General features: G+C 39.0%; 3 protein-coding genes across 4 annotated transcripts in view; 1 reads left to right on the top strand and 2 right to left on the bottom strand.

Moving 5' to 3' along the window:
- The first annotated feature begins 811 nt into the window (after positions 1-811).
- On the top strand, positions 812-5043 carry si:dkey-29h14.10. The gene is made up of 5 exons (XM_042490457.1): positions 812-958; positions 2028-2169; positions 2840-2878; positions 3368-3514; positions 3689-5043. Exons 1-5 carry the CDS (start codon positions 878-880, stop codon positions 3886-3888), a joined length of 609 nt encoding a protein of 202 aa, XP_042346391.1. The 5' UTR covers positions 812-877; the 3' UTR covers positions 3889-5043.
- A 99-nt stretch (positions 5044-5142) lies between these two features.
- Positions 5143-11331, bottom strand: iqcg (IQ motif containing G). The gene is made up of 10 exons (XM_042490948.1): positions 11263-11331; positions 10291-10420; positions 10062-10096; positions 9576-9698; positions 7903-7987; positions 7611-7763; positions 7299-7373; positions 5548-5679; positions 5369-5458; positions 5143-5259 (listed from the first exon to the last, which is right to left on the bottom strand). Exons 2-10 carry the CDS (start codon positions 10417-10419, stop codon positions 5143-5145), a joined length of 939 nt encoding a protein of 312 aa, XP_042346882.1. The 5' UTR covers position 10420; positions 11263-11331.
- Positions 11332-13405: 2074 nt separating this feature from the next.
- The window catches only part of spire1b (spire-type actin nucleation factor 1b), a 46557-nt gene continuing 40350 nt past the window's right edge, over positions 13406-19612 (bottom strand). For both annotated transcript variants that reach the window (XM_042489118.1, XM_042489119.1), the window contains 5 exons: positions 18120-18257; positions 17365-17435; positions 17233-17260; positions 16482-16774; positions 13406-14987 (listed from right to left, as the gene is read on the bottom strand). In XM_042489118.1, coding sequence (XP_042345052.1) covers positions 14732-14987; positions 16482-16774; positions 17233-17260; positions 17365-17435; positions 18120-18257 — 786 coding nt within the window. In that variant the 3' untranslated portion in view covers positions 13406-14731. The remainder of the gene's footprint in view (positions 14988-16481; positions 16775-17232; positions 17261-17364; positions 17436-18119; positions 18258-19612) is intronic.

Genomic DNA, 19612 nt, shown 5'->3' with positions numbered 1-19612 from the left:
TTTTAACCCTTTCAGACAATATCTCATGTCCATTGACGTAGATAAGGTGGTGCCATAAAGCGCGATTAAGGTTGCCATGATCTGCGTTGAAAGAATGATTTGCATTGCAAGGATTTCATTCAAAAGAGAAAACACAGGTCTGACTGGAACCAATTACTGGAAGAATGTGACTAAGTCCTGTTTTCTCATCATATACCAAAAGTTTCTTGATGTTGTCATCATTTCCATAATAGCATTGGCATTTCAAAGATTTCCTTATTTTAAAGTAGACTTTATGGACAACTTGACTGCACATTACATCTGCAGCTTGTCTGTGCTGCTACAAACTCAGCTTGCAAATTCCTGTTGCATCATCTCCTCCTCTACATACTGATGCTTCCATGAAAAGCAAGTCCTTGCACGTCTCAGGATAAACAGCGTGAGCTAATTGAGCTTATATCCATTTGGTTTATCAATTGTAAGGTTATGTGTTGTATTTTAACGCTCTTTAACGTAGAAAAAAGAGTATACAAGGCGCAGTGAAGGTACCATCAAAGAGAAACAGCAGCGACAGAGATACTAAGTGTTGGCTGCAACATTTGCATGCAAAACCGCCAGCCTCGTGCAGACTTTACACCTATAACGTTCCATATTTGTTTTCAAAATTACGCAGATGTCGTGCAAATATCATGGGATTTGGGGAAACGTACAGTTTTTGGCCCACGCGCGCTGTAAGTACTGCTGTAAGTACTTGCAACTACTGCAAAAGAGAAACAAGACCACGGAAAGCCCAAGTCAATGTGCGCATGCGCCGTTCCGATAGGGGCTTTTCCGAAAATTTCTGCCGCTTATATCAGTAAGCTGTTTGTCACTCTGAACTTAATAAACTACAACACGAATGATGGACGAAGCTGACCCTTTACACCTGTGGCCTTTGGATAACAGCAGCTTCACAAAAGAGAGCACACCGTCAAATCAGGTGAGGGTTTTTTCCAACACTGAAACCAAAGTGTTTTCCTCCCTTTATTACTGGGATACATAAGTGTAGTACAATGGTATTTGCGGTGGGAAAGAGTTATATTTTGAACTGTTAATTATCAAAATGTTAGTCGCCGGTATTTACGATAGCTTAACTTCCGTAACTTCGGTCGGAGACTTTCTTTTTCTCGGTCGAGCTTAGAGTTTTCCAAATACAACAAAGTAGCCAAAGACTTAAGAGTGTGTGTGTATTTATTGTGTGAGTGTCGCAGTACGGTGACACTGTGGGATAATATGAGATTTGGTTACTTGATGATGCGCGAGCGAGATGGTGAGCGCGCGATAAAGACAGCAGTGACGACACGAGACCATGCACGAACCAAACCCTCGATGTTGACTTCAGTGTTGTTCCCTGTAATACAGCCATGCTTGTTCCCTGTGGCTGCTTTCACACACGGTATATTAGTTTGCAGTTAGTTGAAGTGTAACACGTTATTGAAATTTGCGTCAAATGTGTGTACAGCGCTGTTAACTGTTTGACAGAATATAGCAAAATTAAGCAGTTCATATGACGTCATGTTATGGACACTTCTGTCAGCTCACACATGTGTGTCTTCCTATCCGCATACACTCATCTGTCATCCTGCTTTTATTTATGAGCCGACACGTACACTTACACTATGGTTCATTCCGAGATTTAAAAAACAAACTAAAACAAACCTATTCGTTGTTTTGGGGTTTTTGTTGTTGTTTTTTAGCTTAGTTATATTAAACACTTTTCATAAAACTCCATCAAACAACCATTTCCGTGTCTTGTTAGCTGCAGTGACAGAAAAAAAGTCCCTAGTCTCAGCTACTTGCCCAGACAGTGGGATCGAGAAGGCAAGAAAAAGTGCACGTGACCTAGAAAAATAGGTCTGAGCACAGGTGGTATGGCGGAGTGACATGTTATTGCTTGTTTGTGCAAAAAGCCTACTCAAAAACCAGCCAGGTTTCCTGGAATGACGTGATTTCATTGTGTGAGATTTTGAAGTTTAAGGGGATTTCTGTCTGCTGCTCCTCTCCTTCAGGTGATGACTCTGAAAGCCTTCAGTGTGCAGAAAATAGTGCAGATGATGCAGATGGTGGTCCAGAAGAGCTGCAGGAGAGCCTGTCAGCTGTTCTGCTGGCCCTCAGACACTCCGCTGTGTGAGAAGATCAAATGCTCGCGAGGTAAAATTCATTATCTCACTATCACCATCACTATAATCTTATAATGACAACCAAAATTATTGTCCTTATTTCATATGCTGCTGTATCACATTGACTGTATCTTTAGATGCAATGATTGTATTCTCAAAAACATGCATGACCTCTCACTTTCCCTGTGCCGCACTCTCATGGCAACCCAGAGATAAATGCTGCTGCTCACAATAGTCTTGTCTTTGTCCAAGAGAAAAAAATCAGCTTCTTATCTGAAGAGTATATCAGCAAGTTTTTAAGTGCTGACAAACTTTATAGAGGTGATACAAGTCTGAAAATAGATTAAATACACAGAGTTGAGATGTGAATTTGATTTAATCCTGAAATTGTGCAGGCTAATTTGTCTCAAGAGCAGATTATTTCAAACAAATTAAGAAATGCAGTGAGAGAGAAAAAAAAGAGCATTTGAGAATCTTGAATGAGGAACGGGCTGAAAAAAGCGGAAGTCTATTTCTCAGACACTGAATTTAAGATGTAGTATGAGAAAACAGTCAAAATCTCATTGATTTTAAATTGAGCTCAGTTTTGTCTAAGAGAATAGGCTGAAGTAAGAATAGATCTTACTTTGAATTCTCCTTTCCTCTGTGAAAAGACAGTCAGACATACAAATACAACTTAACCTTGCTTATTGTCTTTACAGCTCAAAATCATCAGCCTACAGATGATACATCTACACAAGGTGAGTTCTACTTTTTATGTTTGTTTTCAGTTTTTACCATATAATATTCTGGGTCTTTATTTATTCCTCAAATCTCTTTGTTAAATCCTTTGTTGGGCTTCTTTTTCTAGGGAAATGTCTTATTTCTTATTCTCATTTTAGCACATATATATCATTCAGGTGCTTTTACCATATTTATTCCAGCAGTTTAACACAAACTCGTTTTCTGTTGACATTTCTGGCATGAATTTTGATGACTACCTTCCACCACACAAATCAGTGTTCATGGATTTGTTAGCAGCTAATTTTTTTAGAATAACTCCCAGTAGTTTATTTGCTGCAGCTTTTATTATAAGTCAGCAAAACAACTTTTTTCCCTGTTTTCAGGAACTAGAAGGACCTTTGTGATAGTGACGCATTTCTGCTTTTACATCACTGTGGAACACCAACTTCCTCTTCTCATACTGTCTTCATTTTTTCCCTTTCTCTCCCTCGCCCACTCATTAACAGTGGCGCTCCTGAATCCGCCGTCAACCATTTTGATTGTGAACATTAGCAACTCAACTCTGATCGACTGCGTCATCGGCAATGACACCTACCCATCTGCCGTGACTGAAAGTCAGCCCCTGATGCAGGAATCTGAGCTCCGGAAGCACGGTGGGTAACCGCTAAACCTATTTTATAGCTATTTTTTAGGATTTAGAACACTTTGAGATGCAATTAATACTAAGATATATTATATATTTTTGAAGTAGTTGTATTCACATATCACAGCATTAAAACTATACTCGTGAGAAGTAAAAGAGTAATTTTCTTGTTCATGTGTTACAGATCAGACGAGGTGCAGCTGCAGCCACACACAGCAGGGGGCAGGACAGGCCTCTGCTCTTCCTCCTCCTCTTCCTCCATCAGCCGAGCCTCCGAGCATCAGCATCAGTCAATCCCATCTCAACTGTGTCATCATCGGCGACAACAACTACATGCACGCTGATCAGACCCTTTTCGACCAGACAGAAGAGCCAGAGGTGTGAAGCTTTGGCCTCACACAGCGTACACACACACACACACACACTACACACTCTAACGACGCAGTCATCTCCGGCAGGATCGCAATGAATTATGATCAAAAATGTTCAAACCTCAGATGACTTTCGTCTCCTTTCCCATCTTTTCGGGCCACATCGAACAATTATATTATTTGGTGATAATCTGTTGTTTACTTTCTAGACAAATAATTCTTAGTTTGTTCTTCAAAACACCAGAAAATATTCATATATTCAATGATATTAGGTCTAATATCATATATGTTAAAAATATACATAATACAGAACACCACAAATGTTTCTATTTAAGAAGATGGAAGCAGAGAATATTTGAGTTTTTTGCTTTAAAAAATCATTTAAATTATTACCAATTACTGCTCGATCAACTAATGCATTAACGAAGGATTGTTTCAGCTATTTATACATTTTGACTGACATCACTCTCGGCCCTGTCATTTTTGAGAGCACTGACTTCAAAACATAACTAAATTGCTCATGACAGTTCTTTAAGTGTTGAAAGAGTTTCAACACGCATAAACAAACTGTGTATCCTAGAATATGATGCATATCCTCACTGAATATGCTTCCTGTTTTGCAATGTCGGGTCTTTAGCTCCTCTGTCAGAGGTGAGGACGTAGAACTGGGAGCGGATGGAAATTTTACCGCAATAATTTCATACATGACCTTTTTTATGATTAATCTCTGTGTGGGGATGTAATCTCTCTGTGGTTGATGTGCAGTAGTCTGATATCCTCTCCCGGGAATCTGCCTGTGAATTGTATACCGTGTGACTGCATAAGTGAAGAGTATTAACATACTCTGAGTCTGACAGAAATCCTTATCATGTCATGATAAAGGTGTTGACTTATGTTCAACTGTATGGCCTATGGTCATAAACAGTAGACTACTTTGTAGTATTTATTGTTAGAGGTCAGTTAGATTTCTTGTATTCATGCTGTACATAGAATACTGAATAAGAGGACTTTGAATGAAGCTGTTATTTTGTCTGCTCATATGTTTGATACATGATGCTGATATGCTCATTGTTACTTTCACAGTTATTGTTCCTCTGAAATATTTGATGAGTTTTTGGTTTTGTTGTTGGATTTTGTTACATGCTGTATGTGTGAAATGACAAAAACATGTTTTTACTACTTTAAATTAAGTACAAAGAAAATACAGAAACTGTTTTATTGTTATTGAATAAATATTTCAATATCTCAAAAGAGTGTTTGAGACAACTCATTTCTTCTTTTTCCCCTCCTTCTTCTTCTTCTTTTTGCCTTTCTTGACTTCCTCTGCTTTTTTAAAAGTACCAAGGCCCCGGCGGACCATGCAGCCCCTCCAGCAAGCCTGCAGCTGTAGGGTTAAAGGTCACATGCCGGAGTCAAAATTTAGACATCACTAAATAACCAGAGCAACTGATCTGATAGGGCCTGGTAAGGCATGGATCTGACTCGGATGTTACCTTGGTAGCAGCTCTGGCCTCGGCCTGCTGTTGACGCAGTTTCTCCTGCTCCTCCCTGTCCTCCATCACCACCTGCTCCATCTCCCTGAACTGAGCACGTTTAGCGTCTCGTTATTGTTCATCTAGCGGCGAACACTGGCAGCTCTTCACTGTCATGTTCAGCATGAGGTGCTACTCACCTTCCTCCTCATCTCCATCAGTCTGTCCAAATTCAGGGTTTGTTTGCAGCTCACACTGTTGAGCTTCTGCTCCTTCTCCTGTAGCATCTGCTTCGTGAGCTGCTGCCAGTGCTTCAGCTGCTGCTGCAACTCCTGAACCAACAACAGCAAAACTTTCAATGACAGGAGCCACAACAAAAACAACAGTTTGATTTGGTGCAAGGATACTCAACTGGCTTTGCTTGGGGGACACTTTTCAAAAATGACATGAGGCCAGGGGCCAGTCACAGCAGCCCCATACATGTTTCTGGGATTTTAGGACATTCCTCGGATTTTAGGATCTTTCTATGATTTTAGGACATTTTTAGGATTTTATGCATTTTTAGGATGTAGCACATTTCTAGGATTTTAGGTGATTTCTCTGATATTAGGACATTTATGATTTATAACAAATCTATGATTTTGCGACATTATTTGGATGTTAGGATGTTTTTTTTATGATTTTAGGACATTTCTAGGATTTTAGCACATTTGTGAGATTTTAGCACATTCCTAGGATTTTAGGATATTTCTCTAAATTTTAGGATGTTTCTCTGATTTTAGGATATTTCTCTGATTTTAGGACAGTTCTGGGAGTTTAGGATGATTCTTGGATTTCAAGACATTTCTAAGATTTTAGGACACGTCCATGATTTTAGGACATTTCAAAGATTTTAGTGCATTTAAAGGGTTTCAGGATGTTTCTTGGGTTTCAGGATGTTTCTTGGATTTCAGGACATTTCTGGGATTTTCTAGAATATATGGAAATTTCTCAGATTTTAGTACATCAGGGGCTTAGCTCGGGCTTCTGACAGAGGGGGGTATATCACAGGCACTTCTTTTTTAGACAAACAAAAGCTCTTTCTGTGAACTGTTTTCTGCTCTCTGGTACTTTATATATACTAAAAAATACAAAAAACAGTTCACAGTGTGAATCACTTTATATTTAAAATGAATTAGAACATGGTTGGGCTGCAAGTTGAATCACTAGTCTAGTGTGTGGTCATAGCAGCTTGTGACATCTAGTGGTGAGGTTGCAGAAGTCAAACTTCAGTGTGCCAAGTGTGTAGGAGAGCTACAGGTGCTGATGCAAAATGCCAATGGCCCTATCTGGAGACAGTGTTTGGTTTATCCATTTCGGGCTAAACAATTTCATGGACTCTGTCTAAGAGGACCCATTCCCTTGAAATAAAGAGCATATTCTAAGGTAACACAACAATGATTATTTTCAGGTGATAAGGTGTGTAGGATGTGGGGGGATATATGGGCAGAAACTGAATTTAATATAATTGTATGTTTTCTTTAGTGTATAATTACCTGAAAATAATCAATCATGTTTTTGTTCCCTTACAATGAGCCAAAACACACTTTTTTTTAAGTACAGAGAGCTTTTAATTTGAGGTGCTGTTTCTGTTTATTCTTGAATTATGTTTTATTTATTTGTGTTCTGAGTCAACATGTTGTTTAAATTTCGTGAAATGATATTGAATATGTGGTAATGAATAATGTGTGGACCTTGAACTAATGACTTAGGAGAAATCTGGACCCTGTCCCTGGACCAGTTGGGGACCACTGTCCTAAGAGACACGGCAACTAAGTTCTGACTAAACCACAGGTGCACAGCATTGGAAATTAGGTGTTTAAACTTACATGCTAAACAGCAGACAAGCTAACATAATGACAAAAATGACATCATCATTATAACATTGGTCTGTTGTTATTGCTGCACCAACCTGAAGTCGCTTTTGCAGGAATTTGTGTGACTCCTCGTGGACTCTCTTCTCCTCCTTCAGCTGTCTCTCCAGCAGCTGAGAAAGAAAGAGAAAACAGAGGACATCATTTAGACAATATTTAAGTGTGTAAGTGTGAGATAAATGTAAAAGCACATCTCATCTGCTCATTTAGACCATGCTGAGAGAGGTATGTGTCCTCCAATTTTAAGAAGACAAAGCAGGGTGGGCATCATTCCTGCACTCTGATGGAGGATCGACTTTAAAACACACTTTTTGGTGGCAGAATTGGAGTGGATAAAATTTTGGACTCACCAGCTGCTCCTCCTCCAGCAGCATCTCAACCCGGCTGGTCTCCCTTTGCGCCTGCTGGAGCTGCAGTTCGATGTTTTGCTCTACACGAGAAGCGGGCGTCTCTGACTGCTCCCTCAGCTGATGGTTCAGCTGTCTGGCCAGTCGTTTCATCTCCTGAGGAGGGTGAAAGTATTGGAGGCTGTGGACACTTTGGATCACTCACTGACTTGCAGACTAACGTAGATTTACACTCAGCCCTGACAACCATTCATGCAGGCAATGCTGTTTTTTGGATCTGCTCTCATTTTCTCACCATCAGTGTCTCAGTTTTCTGTCGGAGCTCCTCTTCCTGTCTGCGTAGAGTTTGTTTTCTTTGCTCCAGCTCTCTCTTTGCCTCTCTGAGTGGAAAAACAGTTATTGCATTATTGACACAACACAGTCTTTTTCCTTTCTTTCTCCTTTTCCCCTTCTTCCAATCTGTCTTTCCAAACACTCCTTATCTCAAAAATTCCATCATGTCTCTCAAATTTTGGTCACAAATGTGTTAAATCTGAGTTTAGTGAGCACTTCTCCTTTTCCAAGATAATCCAGGTCCTGGCAGGTGTGGCATATCAAGATGCAAATTAAGCCCTTGAAACCTGAGTAAACTGGCTTGTTTTCTTTCACAAACGTGGAGAGAAGGCAATGAGCAATTTAACAAGAAATGGCCCAAAAATTAGAAAGAAATGAGAACATTACCTGAAAATAAGCACACATAAAAAAAGAGAAGAAAAATGACCTTAAGAAAGTGTGAAAAAAAAATTAATTGACTAAATTTTAAATATATAATAACAATAATTATAAATATTGTTTTTTGGACATTTTTCCCTTTTTTTTGGATACTATCTAATAATCTCCCCAGAGCTTATTGTCAAGCCATTTTCTTGCCACCTTTTACTAATCTTTTATTGCTCTTTCTGGACTTTTCTTACCAAGTTGCTCTTTGCTTTTTCCCCATGTTTTCAAAAGAAATCAAACCAACTTAAATGCTTGTTGAAGGCATCTGAACGCAACACAAAAAAACTGAAGTCAGTCCAGGTTCTAAAGAGTTAAACAGCATTGTTTCTACACAGGTGTGCCTTGGGATTGTCACAATAAAAGCACACTCTAAACTGTGCAGTTTGATCACACGAGATTGTTGCAGATATCACAAGTTTTAAGGGAGTGTGCCATTAACGTGCCAATGCTGTTTCCATGAATTTGGCAGTACATCCAACCAGCCTAACAACTGCAGACGTGTAATGCCAACAGCTCAGGACCTCTACATCCAGAGTCTTCACCTGCAAGCTCGTCTGAGAGCAGCCTTCTAAACAGCTGATGCAACAATTGGTTGGTTTGCACAACCAAAGAATTTCTGCTAAAAGCATCAGAAAGCATCTTAGGGAAGCTCATCTGCAGGCTCATCATCCCCATCAGGCTCTTGACCTGACAGCAATCCATCATGGTAACCAACTTGTGCAGTTGTAAGGTTGGCTGGATGTACTGCCGAATTTGCAGAAATGATATTTAGGGCGTCTTATGGTGATTAACTAAAGATTCAGTTTGTGGGCAGGCTCCCTGAAAACTTGAGGCATTTGTGTCATTGTGTTGTGTGACTAAACTGAACATTTTAAAGTGGCCTTTTATTGTGACCATCCCCAGCCACACTTGTGTAGTTATGATGTTTAATTTGCATCTTGAGTTGCCAAGCATGCCATGAGGATGGGTTAGCTTGGAAAAGGACAGGTGCTCACTTATACGAATTCTAACAAGTTTACGACCAAAATTTGAGAGACACATATCTACTGACTGCTCTGAGAAAGTCTTAGGTTGGGATCTTAAACCTGTAGAAAATGGAAGCAAAAATAAAAGTGTCGCGTTTAATTTTTCTTCAGTGTAGTTGCACATTTTGATAATAATCAAGATTGGTATTATTGGTATTGTTTCCAAATGATGCACTGAAGGAACCTCCTCATGTTCTCAGCGACTTTCTTCTGCTCCTCAATCTTCACCACCTGCAGCAGAGAGCTGAGACTCTGCTTCTCCTGCAGCTCCAAATGCAGCTTGGAAACCTGCTGCGAGACATACTGACTGCAGAGAGACACAGAGACAAACTCAAGCAGAAAAATTCTACTGCATAATGTGTTTGGGTCTGTCTGTAGCCTACTACTCATCAGCGATGAACACTAACAACATCCATTTACTCAAGTGCAACCAAGTCAGTACGGTCAGTGGGTTGTTTTAGAGTCATTAGGTTCTGTGTATTGTGATAATATACAATAAGGCGTTGAGATTTTAAACAGTACTTTGAATACTTTAGTGTTTTTAAAAGCAAGTACTCCAGCTCTTAAATTCAAGTAATAATCAGTCTCAGCAACTTTCACTTGTACTTATTTGACCAAAAGTATCTACACTTTGCTTCAAGAAATACAGTTGTGTACTTTGTCTACTCACCAGTCTTTCCTCAGATTGGTCAGCCTGGATTTCTCCTAAACACAAACACACACACACACAGTTACAGTAAATTAATATATTATTTGAGTCAATGCATTTGTCTCATGAGATCATGAAGTGGAGAATAACGTGTCATAAAAACATTCACATCATCATCCGATCAAAGAAAGCTGACAACTGTTTGACAGATGTTTCTCTGTAAACTGTGAACATTAACAGGTGAAGTTACCTGTGCTGCTGCAGTGCCTCGCTGCCTGCCGATCTTCACTGTCAGGGTGTGCTCCAGTAAGTCTAACTGGTCTGAACAGTCCTCCAGCACAGCTGCCAGTCTCAGGCTCTGAATCCGGGATAAAGACATGCTGTGGAGAGTCAGAGATTGTATTAAAATACCAGCGAGTTTCACATGGGCATGTGTGATTAATGCCAGTGGTGGAATGCAACAAAGTACATTTACTCAAGTACTGCACTTAAGTAAAAAACTGAGGTACTTTTACTTGAGTATTTCAACTTTATACTTTTATTCCACGGCATTTTGGAGGCAAATATTGTTCTTTTTATTTCATTCAATTTATTTGATACCTTTAGCAACTAGTTACTGGGCAGAATAAGATTATTAATACACTTTATTAATCAAATAATACATGATTCTATAGATTAGACTACATAGCAGTATATAAAGTAATTAACATCAGCACCACCATTACCAGTTGCTTAATTTAAGCGATTTAAACATTAATGTATATCACAAATTATAGTCCAATTATATGTTCTATACGATAGTAAAACAGGCAATTCTGCATAATGAGTAGACCGTTTTTTAATTTCGGTACTTTATGTATATTTTGATGTTAATACTTTTGCACTTTCACTTAAGTAGAGTTGTGGATGATTTTTAAGAGTATGTTTACTCTTACCTGAGTAAAATATCCGGGTACTTCCACCACTGCTTAATGCAGGGTTAGTTAGATATACTTTATTCCTCCAGGTTTAATCAATACATTTGATAATATATATGATTGCTAGCATGGTGCTATGACAAAACGTATTTTCATCGATACGCGACTGTTCGGTCTAACTTCAGCTAACAGCTCTTCATTAGTTCACAGAAACCTGTTGCTAGCTAACTTTAGCATGATTTGAGCTAAAGTTAGCATGATGCTAGCTAACCTTCCAAGACAATATGAACAAAACAGTCACTTACTTCACTTCCCCTCGTTACTAATAATAGTACTTTATCGCTGAAAACAACATCAAAATTAATCAGCTGAGGTTAGTTGACGAGTTTACATGTCGCTATGGTGACACATTTTCCCCATGCAACTTTATTGACAGAGCAAGAACATGACAATAACAGCTGCATTTCCTTCTCGCTTTGTTTTATTCACAGATTTGTCTTTGTTAGGAAAAAGGCTGAGTATTGGAAAACCAAGACTACTCATCATCATCAACAATAACAATAATAAGAATTGTAATAATAATATTATTGAATAAATGAATATGGCTAATCAAATAAATCCTTAAATACATGTGTCAATAAATCTAGAAATATAGTTGAATAGAAGATTGTTGTGACTTTTAAGGACATTTTTCAAAGGGTTCCTTCTTTTATTTATGTCAATCTGTATTTCCTATTTGCTATATTTATATATTTTACAGATACTCTTTATTATGTACAAGAGTGAGAGTATTGGAAAACCACAACTACCAATATAATGGTTGTTATTGTTATCGCTATTATTATTGTTGTGATTGTTGTTGATGATGATGATATTCTTCTTCTTCTTCTTCTTCTTATTATTATTATTATTATTAATAATAATAATAAATAAATATGGCTATAATAAATCCTGAAATAAATTGCCTAAAGGAGGCAATAAAAAACAAATTTAGTTGAATAGAAACATTGTTTTTTTACAGGTGTTTTTCAAAGGACTAGTTCACACAGTCCTAGAAATGCCATAACTCAATTAGGCCTTGAAGGAGTTTCCTCAAATATGGCACAAACCTCCTCTGATTAGAATCTGTCAAATGCCCCCTCCTCCAATGTTTTTGCATATTTTTAGATACTGAACAAAGAAGATACAGATACTTTGATCAGGTATTGCATTACAGTTTATTGTTGTAGTCATCATTTGTTGCACTCTCTGCAGGGAGTTACAGCTTAAAGGTAATAGAGACTGAGGGTACAAGCTACACCGTAGTACATGCACGATGCTGTCACACTGTGAGGTTTCTTCTGTGGACTTCCTACTCGTCCCCTGGACACACTGCACGGGGACAGTTTCCCCTCTGAGAGACACAGATCTACAACAGTCTCAAGATATCATCGAGGCAACACGCACCTGATCTACAAACAAACCATTAGAAACAAAGTATGTACACTTACAGTAGATGACTGTTCAACATATGAGTGTGATCATAAAAGGCAATTTCTTAAGGCAGAAAATCTTAAGGAGGACAATGAGGAATGTGATGAAGCACAAAAATAAACATCCAGGCCAGAAGTCAGTATTTCTTCCTGCCGATGAGACTCTGAATGATGGAGAGAAATTATAAAGGCATTATATCAAGACTTAACAGTATGTTTGCACAGCAGGACAGTGCGTTGCTGCCTGCACAGTGAACTGGGCATCATGATCTGTGCATCTGTACAAAATCATCAACATGAGGCCTTTTATTATGACTAATCCTTACACAATACACATCCAAGTAAGGAACTTAACATAAAGTAAATGAGATAATATATACTAGATGTTTGTCAATGCAAAGGTACATTTAAAATTGCAAAAATATGCAGATATTTCCTGTAAATCATTTCAAGGCAAGGCTGGAAGAAACATGACACTGCAGGTAATAATGTTTCTGTACCTGCTTCTCTGCACACAAGTGATTTAAGTGAGTCTCAAATGAACATACAGCATACTTTTTATTTTTCAAACTGTCTGTTATTACCGGTGATGGGGTCAAAAATGAATGCTTATTTTCTGCCAAAGTTAAAATGGTTTTGATTTTACACATTTTTTGTTTTTCTCACTTGTTTGAGGTGTGCGAGGTTTCGCTGGAAACATTGATGTAATGTGTTCTCTTGCACCAATCAGGATTTAGCTATGATTGTGGGAGTGCTCAGAAAGTTGACACATGAAAATTAGTTCACCCAGTGTAAGAAGTACTACTTTGCCTGTGGAAATATCTGTGTGCAATTTCTCTTTCCATAAATCATGACCCAGTTACTCAAGATAATCCACAGACCTTGTTGGGAGCAGTGCGATGTAGGAACTATTTTCTTTCTACCAAACGACACCTGCCAACAGTGTCTGTGGATTATCTTGAGTAACTGGGTCATAATTCCTGGAAAGAGACATTACTGTTGAGTTTTTAAAAATGTATTTTTAATCACTTTAAGCACCAAAAGCCAAGTGCTATCTAGTTTCATTATACTGGAGAGGAAGCAGACATCTCTACCTCCAACACTCTGTGACTGACACCAGAACAATCTAGACTGATAAATAGCACTACGGGTAACAGGAAAAATATGTATTGATTTTTTTGGGTTAACTGTCCCTTTAAGTGTGATCCATATAGGGACTAATGGACACAGAGACACACACAAAATTGGACATTAATATCTCCGCCTCTATAGCTTCAATTCTCACCATTCTTTTTATAATCTGTCTCCTAGAAGTCCCCTTACTGTATGGAATTGCAAAACTAAATGTTACCCAATTTACCCACACTATCATGACAAAGCCAATCTTTGAAATTGAATCAGAAATATCAAGATTTGAATCCATGTTTTCAGGGGATTTATAAGTAGGGCTCGGTCTATTTTGTCACAATGTTACAATGTCACCGCAAACATACTTAGGGAAAATGACTTTTCTCTGAATGACATATCACTTACAAAGATGTTATCATTTGGCACTAAATCTGCATGAGAACAGATTTTTTTTTTCAGAATATGATGCAAAAAAAAAAATTATGTGAGGAGATAAACTTTTCCTCTGATTCCTCAGAAACAGCAGCATGCTATGAAGTATGCTTAGTAAAGAGGAATGTGGGGGAAAGTCTCATGATGCATCATCAGTACAATAAAACTGAGGGTGACTTTATCGAACAATCATTTACTGTACAACACGTGTGTAAAAAACTAAACGAAAAACCGTACAAAATGTACAGTTTAATATTCCGCATTTTCTTGAGTGTCACTCGCTGCAGGCCTCGTGTCTTTTGCAGTGCCAGGGCCTGAGGAAGTCAAACACACATCAGTCCTTCTTCCGTCTTGTGCTTATTTATCTGGATGTGAGTTGGGTTGGACCACGCTGTTGTGCCAAATGAGGGGAGGGAAGTCGTTTCACTTTGTGACGCTGCATCACAACAGTTCTTGTCTCTTTACTGAAAAGTCTGTGGCCAGAGATTAAAGGATCATCTATGATATGGTTAAAAAACAAACTGGCAGAGCTACAGTATGCTCTGGTCTGAAGTAGCTCTACACGATGATCAGGACACAGCAACAAACACCACACTGTCCACCACCAAGGTTCATATCAGCCTTTCTGACAGCTTTTTCTGACTGAAGTATACATGTACAGTAAGATCATATCCAGTGTTGAGTCTTAATAATTGTGCCATAGCAGCTGGAAGCAGCCAGAGAGAAAGAGAGATACAAAGTTTTAGATCTCCTTGATTGTTCGTTCCGAGGGCCGGTACTCCTCCCTTCCTTTAGGGGAGGACAGGTAGAAGGACTGCGTCTTGCGTTTTAGGCGAGCTCTCTTGGTGGCCAGTGACAGGCTGTGCTTGCTGGAAGCGATAATATCAGAGATGAACTTCTTGCAGTCCACGCACACCTCCATGGTGGCCCAGTCCTCCGTCAGCTCCGAGGGAAGCTCCAGTTCTTCATGAGACTTTAGAGAACCGTGTTTTGAAAACCTACATGGGAGAGAAATATTACACAGTTTGGCATGAACAGGATTACAGAAAACTGTTTTTTTCTACATTTTGTGAACGGTTTGGTTTTTCTTTAAGTTTCCTGGGTGTGTAGTCACAGGTAACCCTAACAGTGGGTGGTCATGAACAAAATTTGAAGATTCACTTCATTGTATAAAAAGGGACTGACCATCCTAGCAATGCCTTTTTATGGCCCTTTATTAACCCTCTGAAACCTGAATACAGATGACTTAATTTCTTTTACAATATGAGGCAATGAGTAATAAAGTAAGATATGACCCAAAAAAATGCATGAACTTTATAAGACCTACAAGAAATTCCCTGAAGATTTGTAACAAAAAAAAAAGAATTTTTTTTTCTTTCTTCAGTTTTTTTCTTCTCATATTTCTTTTTCTCATGGTTTCAAAGGGTTAACTGATGATATTCATTGAACTTTTGAAAAATATATATTTTATCTGTTTTTTATCTTTTATTTTTGGTAATCTACATACTTTTCATTGTTTGCTTTTGATGTCAGGCATGTTGTATTAATATAGGGTGGTATGTCAATAACATTATCCAGGTCATTATTGATGTAAGGTGAACAGACTGTTATTGTAGTGCTCGCTGCATTGATTGTTGAATGCAGGAAGGTTTGAGTATTATTAAAGGAACAGTGTTTTAGATTCAGAGGGATTCAGTGGCAACAAGCGGTGAGGTTTGACGACTGCAACCAGTTGAAACTTCTGCCAGTTAGATTTCTTTTAGTGTTCAGGAGGTTTTTACCAGGAGCCAAATTATCTGCAGAGATCTCTTCCTCTCCAAAACAAATGGAGCAGAAGATTTAAACCCGTGAAAACACTGAATGAAGAAGTGATTCCACTCAGGGCGAGAAAATACATTTTTACATTTTCACTTTTTTGGTAATTTGTATGAATTACAACTTCAGTTGAATTGGTTGATAAAAATCATTCCAGCAATTTCTGTTATCATGTCAAAGTACAAATAAATACTCCAGGCCCCATTGGATAAAACACAAACATGAAAAATGAGTTTCAAATTCATGTGTGTAAATATAAAATCTCATAAGCAGTAAGGACAAGCAATAAGGTTAATGCAATAATATCAGAAATCTGTGTGGATGTCAAAACCCAAACGAGAAATGTACGGAGGAGAAAGGTTGTGTCTTTTACTGGCTCTGATCATAGTACTCTTCAGCCACTAGATGTCACAGTGACAGTGCAAAGATGCAAACTATATATATATATATATATATCAATAGTTATTAAGTTTGAAGGCCTTTTTGTCTCTTGTTTGTGTTTTTCTTGTATTTTGTGATTATGAGCATAATGTGTTTTCAGCTTCTATGTATGTTTTAATCTTTGGGGCTACCGTACCAATATCATACAAACTCAGGAGGAAACAGGAGAATGTGTATCACATTAGGACATAACACACGTTCTTGACAGACTGAATGACTGTGTTCATGGCTCTTACTTGGACATGGTCTTCTGAATACTGTGGCGTCGTGGACTGCCGGAGGATTTCTCAGATTTGGCAGCAGCTGCAGCTCCAGAGGCTTTTCCAGTTCCTTTAGACGCTCCTGTTGTTTCTACTTTCAAAGCGGGGGACGCAGTGGCCCCTCCCACTGTTGATGGCCCCGGTCCTTCAGCCACAAAGAGTCCTTGTCCTACAGCAGTCATGGCACTCAACCTTTCTCTGGGGAGAGTGTTGGTCGAGCCGATGGAGTAAATGGGCAAGCTGGAGTACGGTTTGGACGGCAGTCGCATCTGTTAGAGAGGGACCACATGAATGTAAATAAGGGGAAACGTAATCATATTGTGAGAGAGAATACAGAAGGCCTACATTGTTATAAAACTTTATGACTCCCTTCACAACTCAGTGGTCAGGTGTGCAGGTGTCTGATTTTTGGGTGCCATTTTCAACATAAGAATTTAAAATCTTCATAACATTACTTTATTGCACATCCTGAAACATTGTAATGGCACTAAAGATATCTGAGAACATCAGCAACACAATATGATTGCAATAATGTTGTGCACAGTTAATCTGGTTAAAGAGTTACCTTTATCAACATGGGCCCTTATTTTAAACTTGGTTTGGACTCACTTGACAGGACTCATATTTTTATCTTAAATTTCATCTTTTTGAATGGCACCACATTACTGTCAGCTGACTGATCAGAACAAAATGATTTCATGCTGCACCAGCAGCTGATCTGACTAACCTTTTTGCAGCACTGTGCACACACAGGCCTGCAGGGAGAAAAGAGAGAGCAAACAGAAGAAGTCATGAATGCATACTTTATTCTGCATAGTTTTCATTCAGAAGACAAAGATAATTATGTGAGATGCTTTACTTTTTGCAAAACTGGCAGATGTAGGACCAGGTGAAGAAGGAAAACCTTTTGGTTCGACAACAGAAGCAAAGCTGCAATAAAAGAAAGACCATGTTAGAAGAAGAATCAACAATTCAGACATTTGTGTGAGGCTTGTCATGATTAGCATATAAATTCTTGAGTTATGACCAAATACATGTTTTGTGAGGTCACAGTGACTTTAACCTTTGACTACCAAATTCTAATTTTAGTTTAGTCAGATCTTTATTTTGCCAAATAAAATAGGAGAACAAAATAAAATATAAGTAAGATAAAAAACACTAGAATGCCCACTGGACATATTCAGTAAACAGATAAAAGTATTTCATCAGTTCATTCGTTAGTCCAAGTTGATGTTTGTGCCAAATTTGAGGATACTCCCTCAAGGCCTTTTTGAGATATTGGGTTAACGAGAACGAGAAATATGCACAGTCACAGTGACCTTGACGTTTGACCTATCGCCTCCAAATTCTAATCAGTTCATCGTTGAGTGAAAGTTTGTGCCAAATTCGAAGGAAATCCTTTGAGATGTTCTTGACATATCGCCTTCACAAGATTAAATGGAGGAAACCTCATAAAGAGCAGAGGCATGGTAAAAAGAAATCAACACAAACGTCAAAAAAATGTGGCCAAATGTAATTAGTTGGAACTCATTTTACAAATGGTGTTACAACTGCATCTGCTCTGTTCTTTACCGTACATGATACAGGGAGCACATTTAGTACATGAACATTTACCTTTCCCTTCTTCATTGCATTGTAGATGTCTTTGTACTGCTGGAACTTCTCCAGCTCGGCCTTCACCAGCACCTGTCTGATGTGCATCACCTCCTCCACTGTCAGAGACAGACACTCCACAGGGAAACAGAACTCCTCCTATAACAGCACACACAGTGAAGTATACATGCACAGAGAACAGGGCTCAGTGTTTATCATTCAGCACACACACAGCCCACCCTCTATGTGGGTCCACACTACATTTGGGTCATAAAAATGTTCACTAAAGAAGGCGGCGGACTCAGAGAGGGCTCGTGACGCATAAACAACTAGAGTGATGGGAAGACATGATTTCAGCAGTAGTCCAGGGCAGCCGAGTTCCTCACAAAGTGGGCAGTTTTTGTCTTAAAAGGACAATTTCACCATAATTGAGGCTTCAGCAGAAAAACCAGCCGTCCAGGAGGGTTTAACAACCGGCCAGGCTGAACTAACACAGGAATCTACATCCAGTCCAGAGACAGTCTGTGCTGTCGTTTCTCCTCTGACTCCTCCACCTGCTGATATTAGCTGTGATGAAACAGCAGAGCAGCCAACACCCTCGCCTCCATCAAAAATCTGCTGTGGTTCCAGCTCCACCACTTCCTGTTACCCACATGCATTTAACGATCAGTCAGGCAAAAGTAGACTCTGCTGCTGCTGTGTAATCTACTCTACCTCCTCTGACCCCACCTGCTCCTGCTGCTGAGGTCACTGAGAAAGCACCAGGAAACTTCAAAATATTTCTAATATCTTAAAAGAAACATTGGGGGTGCCTGGTGCCTCAGTGGATAGGGCAGTGACCCATATGCAGAGGTTGAATCTTCGCCGCAGCGGCTGCTGGTTCGATTCCAGCCTCTCTCTCTCCCCCTTTCATGCTCAAACTGTCCTGTCCATTAAAGGCAATAAAAGCACAATAAATAATCTTAAAAAAACCTAAACAATGTCTTTATCTGTATTGTGTCATTAATAAACCAAATCAACAATAAAATCATCAAAATGACTCATCATCCCAACAACAGCCATGGAATTATTTGTTTATAAATTGGGCAGATTGAAATGAATTTTAGCTACTTGTGTTTTAGTGTTAAAATGTTATCCAAAGCAGTGAAGTAAATGTTAGTTAAATTATATTATTCACAAGCTATGTGACCACAGCTCAGATAAAAAACAGTTTGTCCTCAGCACAGAATGGCAGCAGTCTGCTCTAAAGATGAACGATTTCTAGTGAAGCAGGAAGAATTAGGAGAGAATGGGCAGCTACAGTTACGATGCCAGCGCAGACTGAGGAAGACTGGCAAACCTTGTCCGACTCCCTTGCTCTGACGTAAATGGCCCTGCACAGAGCATAAACTGCCTTCATCAACACCAACACAAACGCCTCGACAGGGTGGGAGCTCTGAAAAGCTTGAAGAGTGGGGGGAGAAAGGCGAAGGAGGACGAGGAGGGGGATCCAGGGACGATATGAAGCTATCGTC

This window comes from Plectropomus leopardus, chromosome 7 (genome assembly GCF_008729295.1).
Source record: "Plectropomus leopardus isolate mb chromosome 7, YSFRI_Pleo_2.0, whole genome shotgun sequence".
Taxonomy (NCBI): domain Eukaryota; kingdom Metazoa; phylum Chordata; class Actinopteri; order Perciformes; family Serranidae; genus Plectropomus; species Plectropomus leopardus.
The sequence above is the reverse complement of the archived record's forward strand: the minus strand, read 5'-3'. Positions and strand labels throughout refer to the sequence as shown.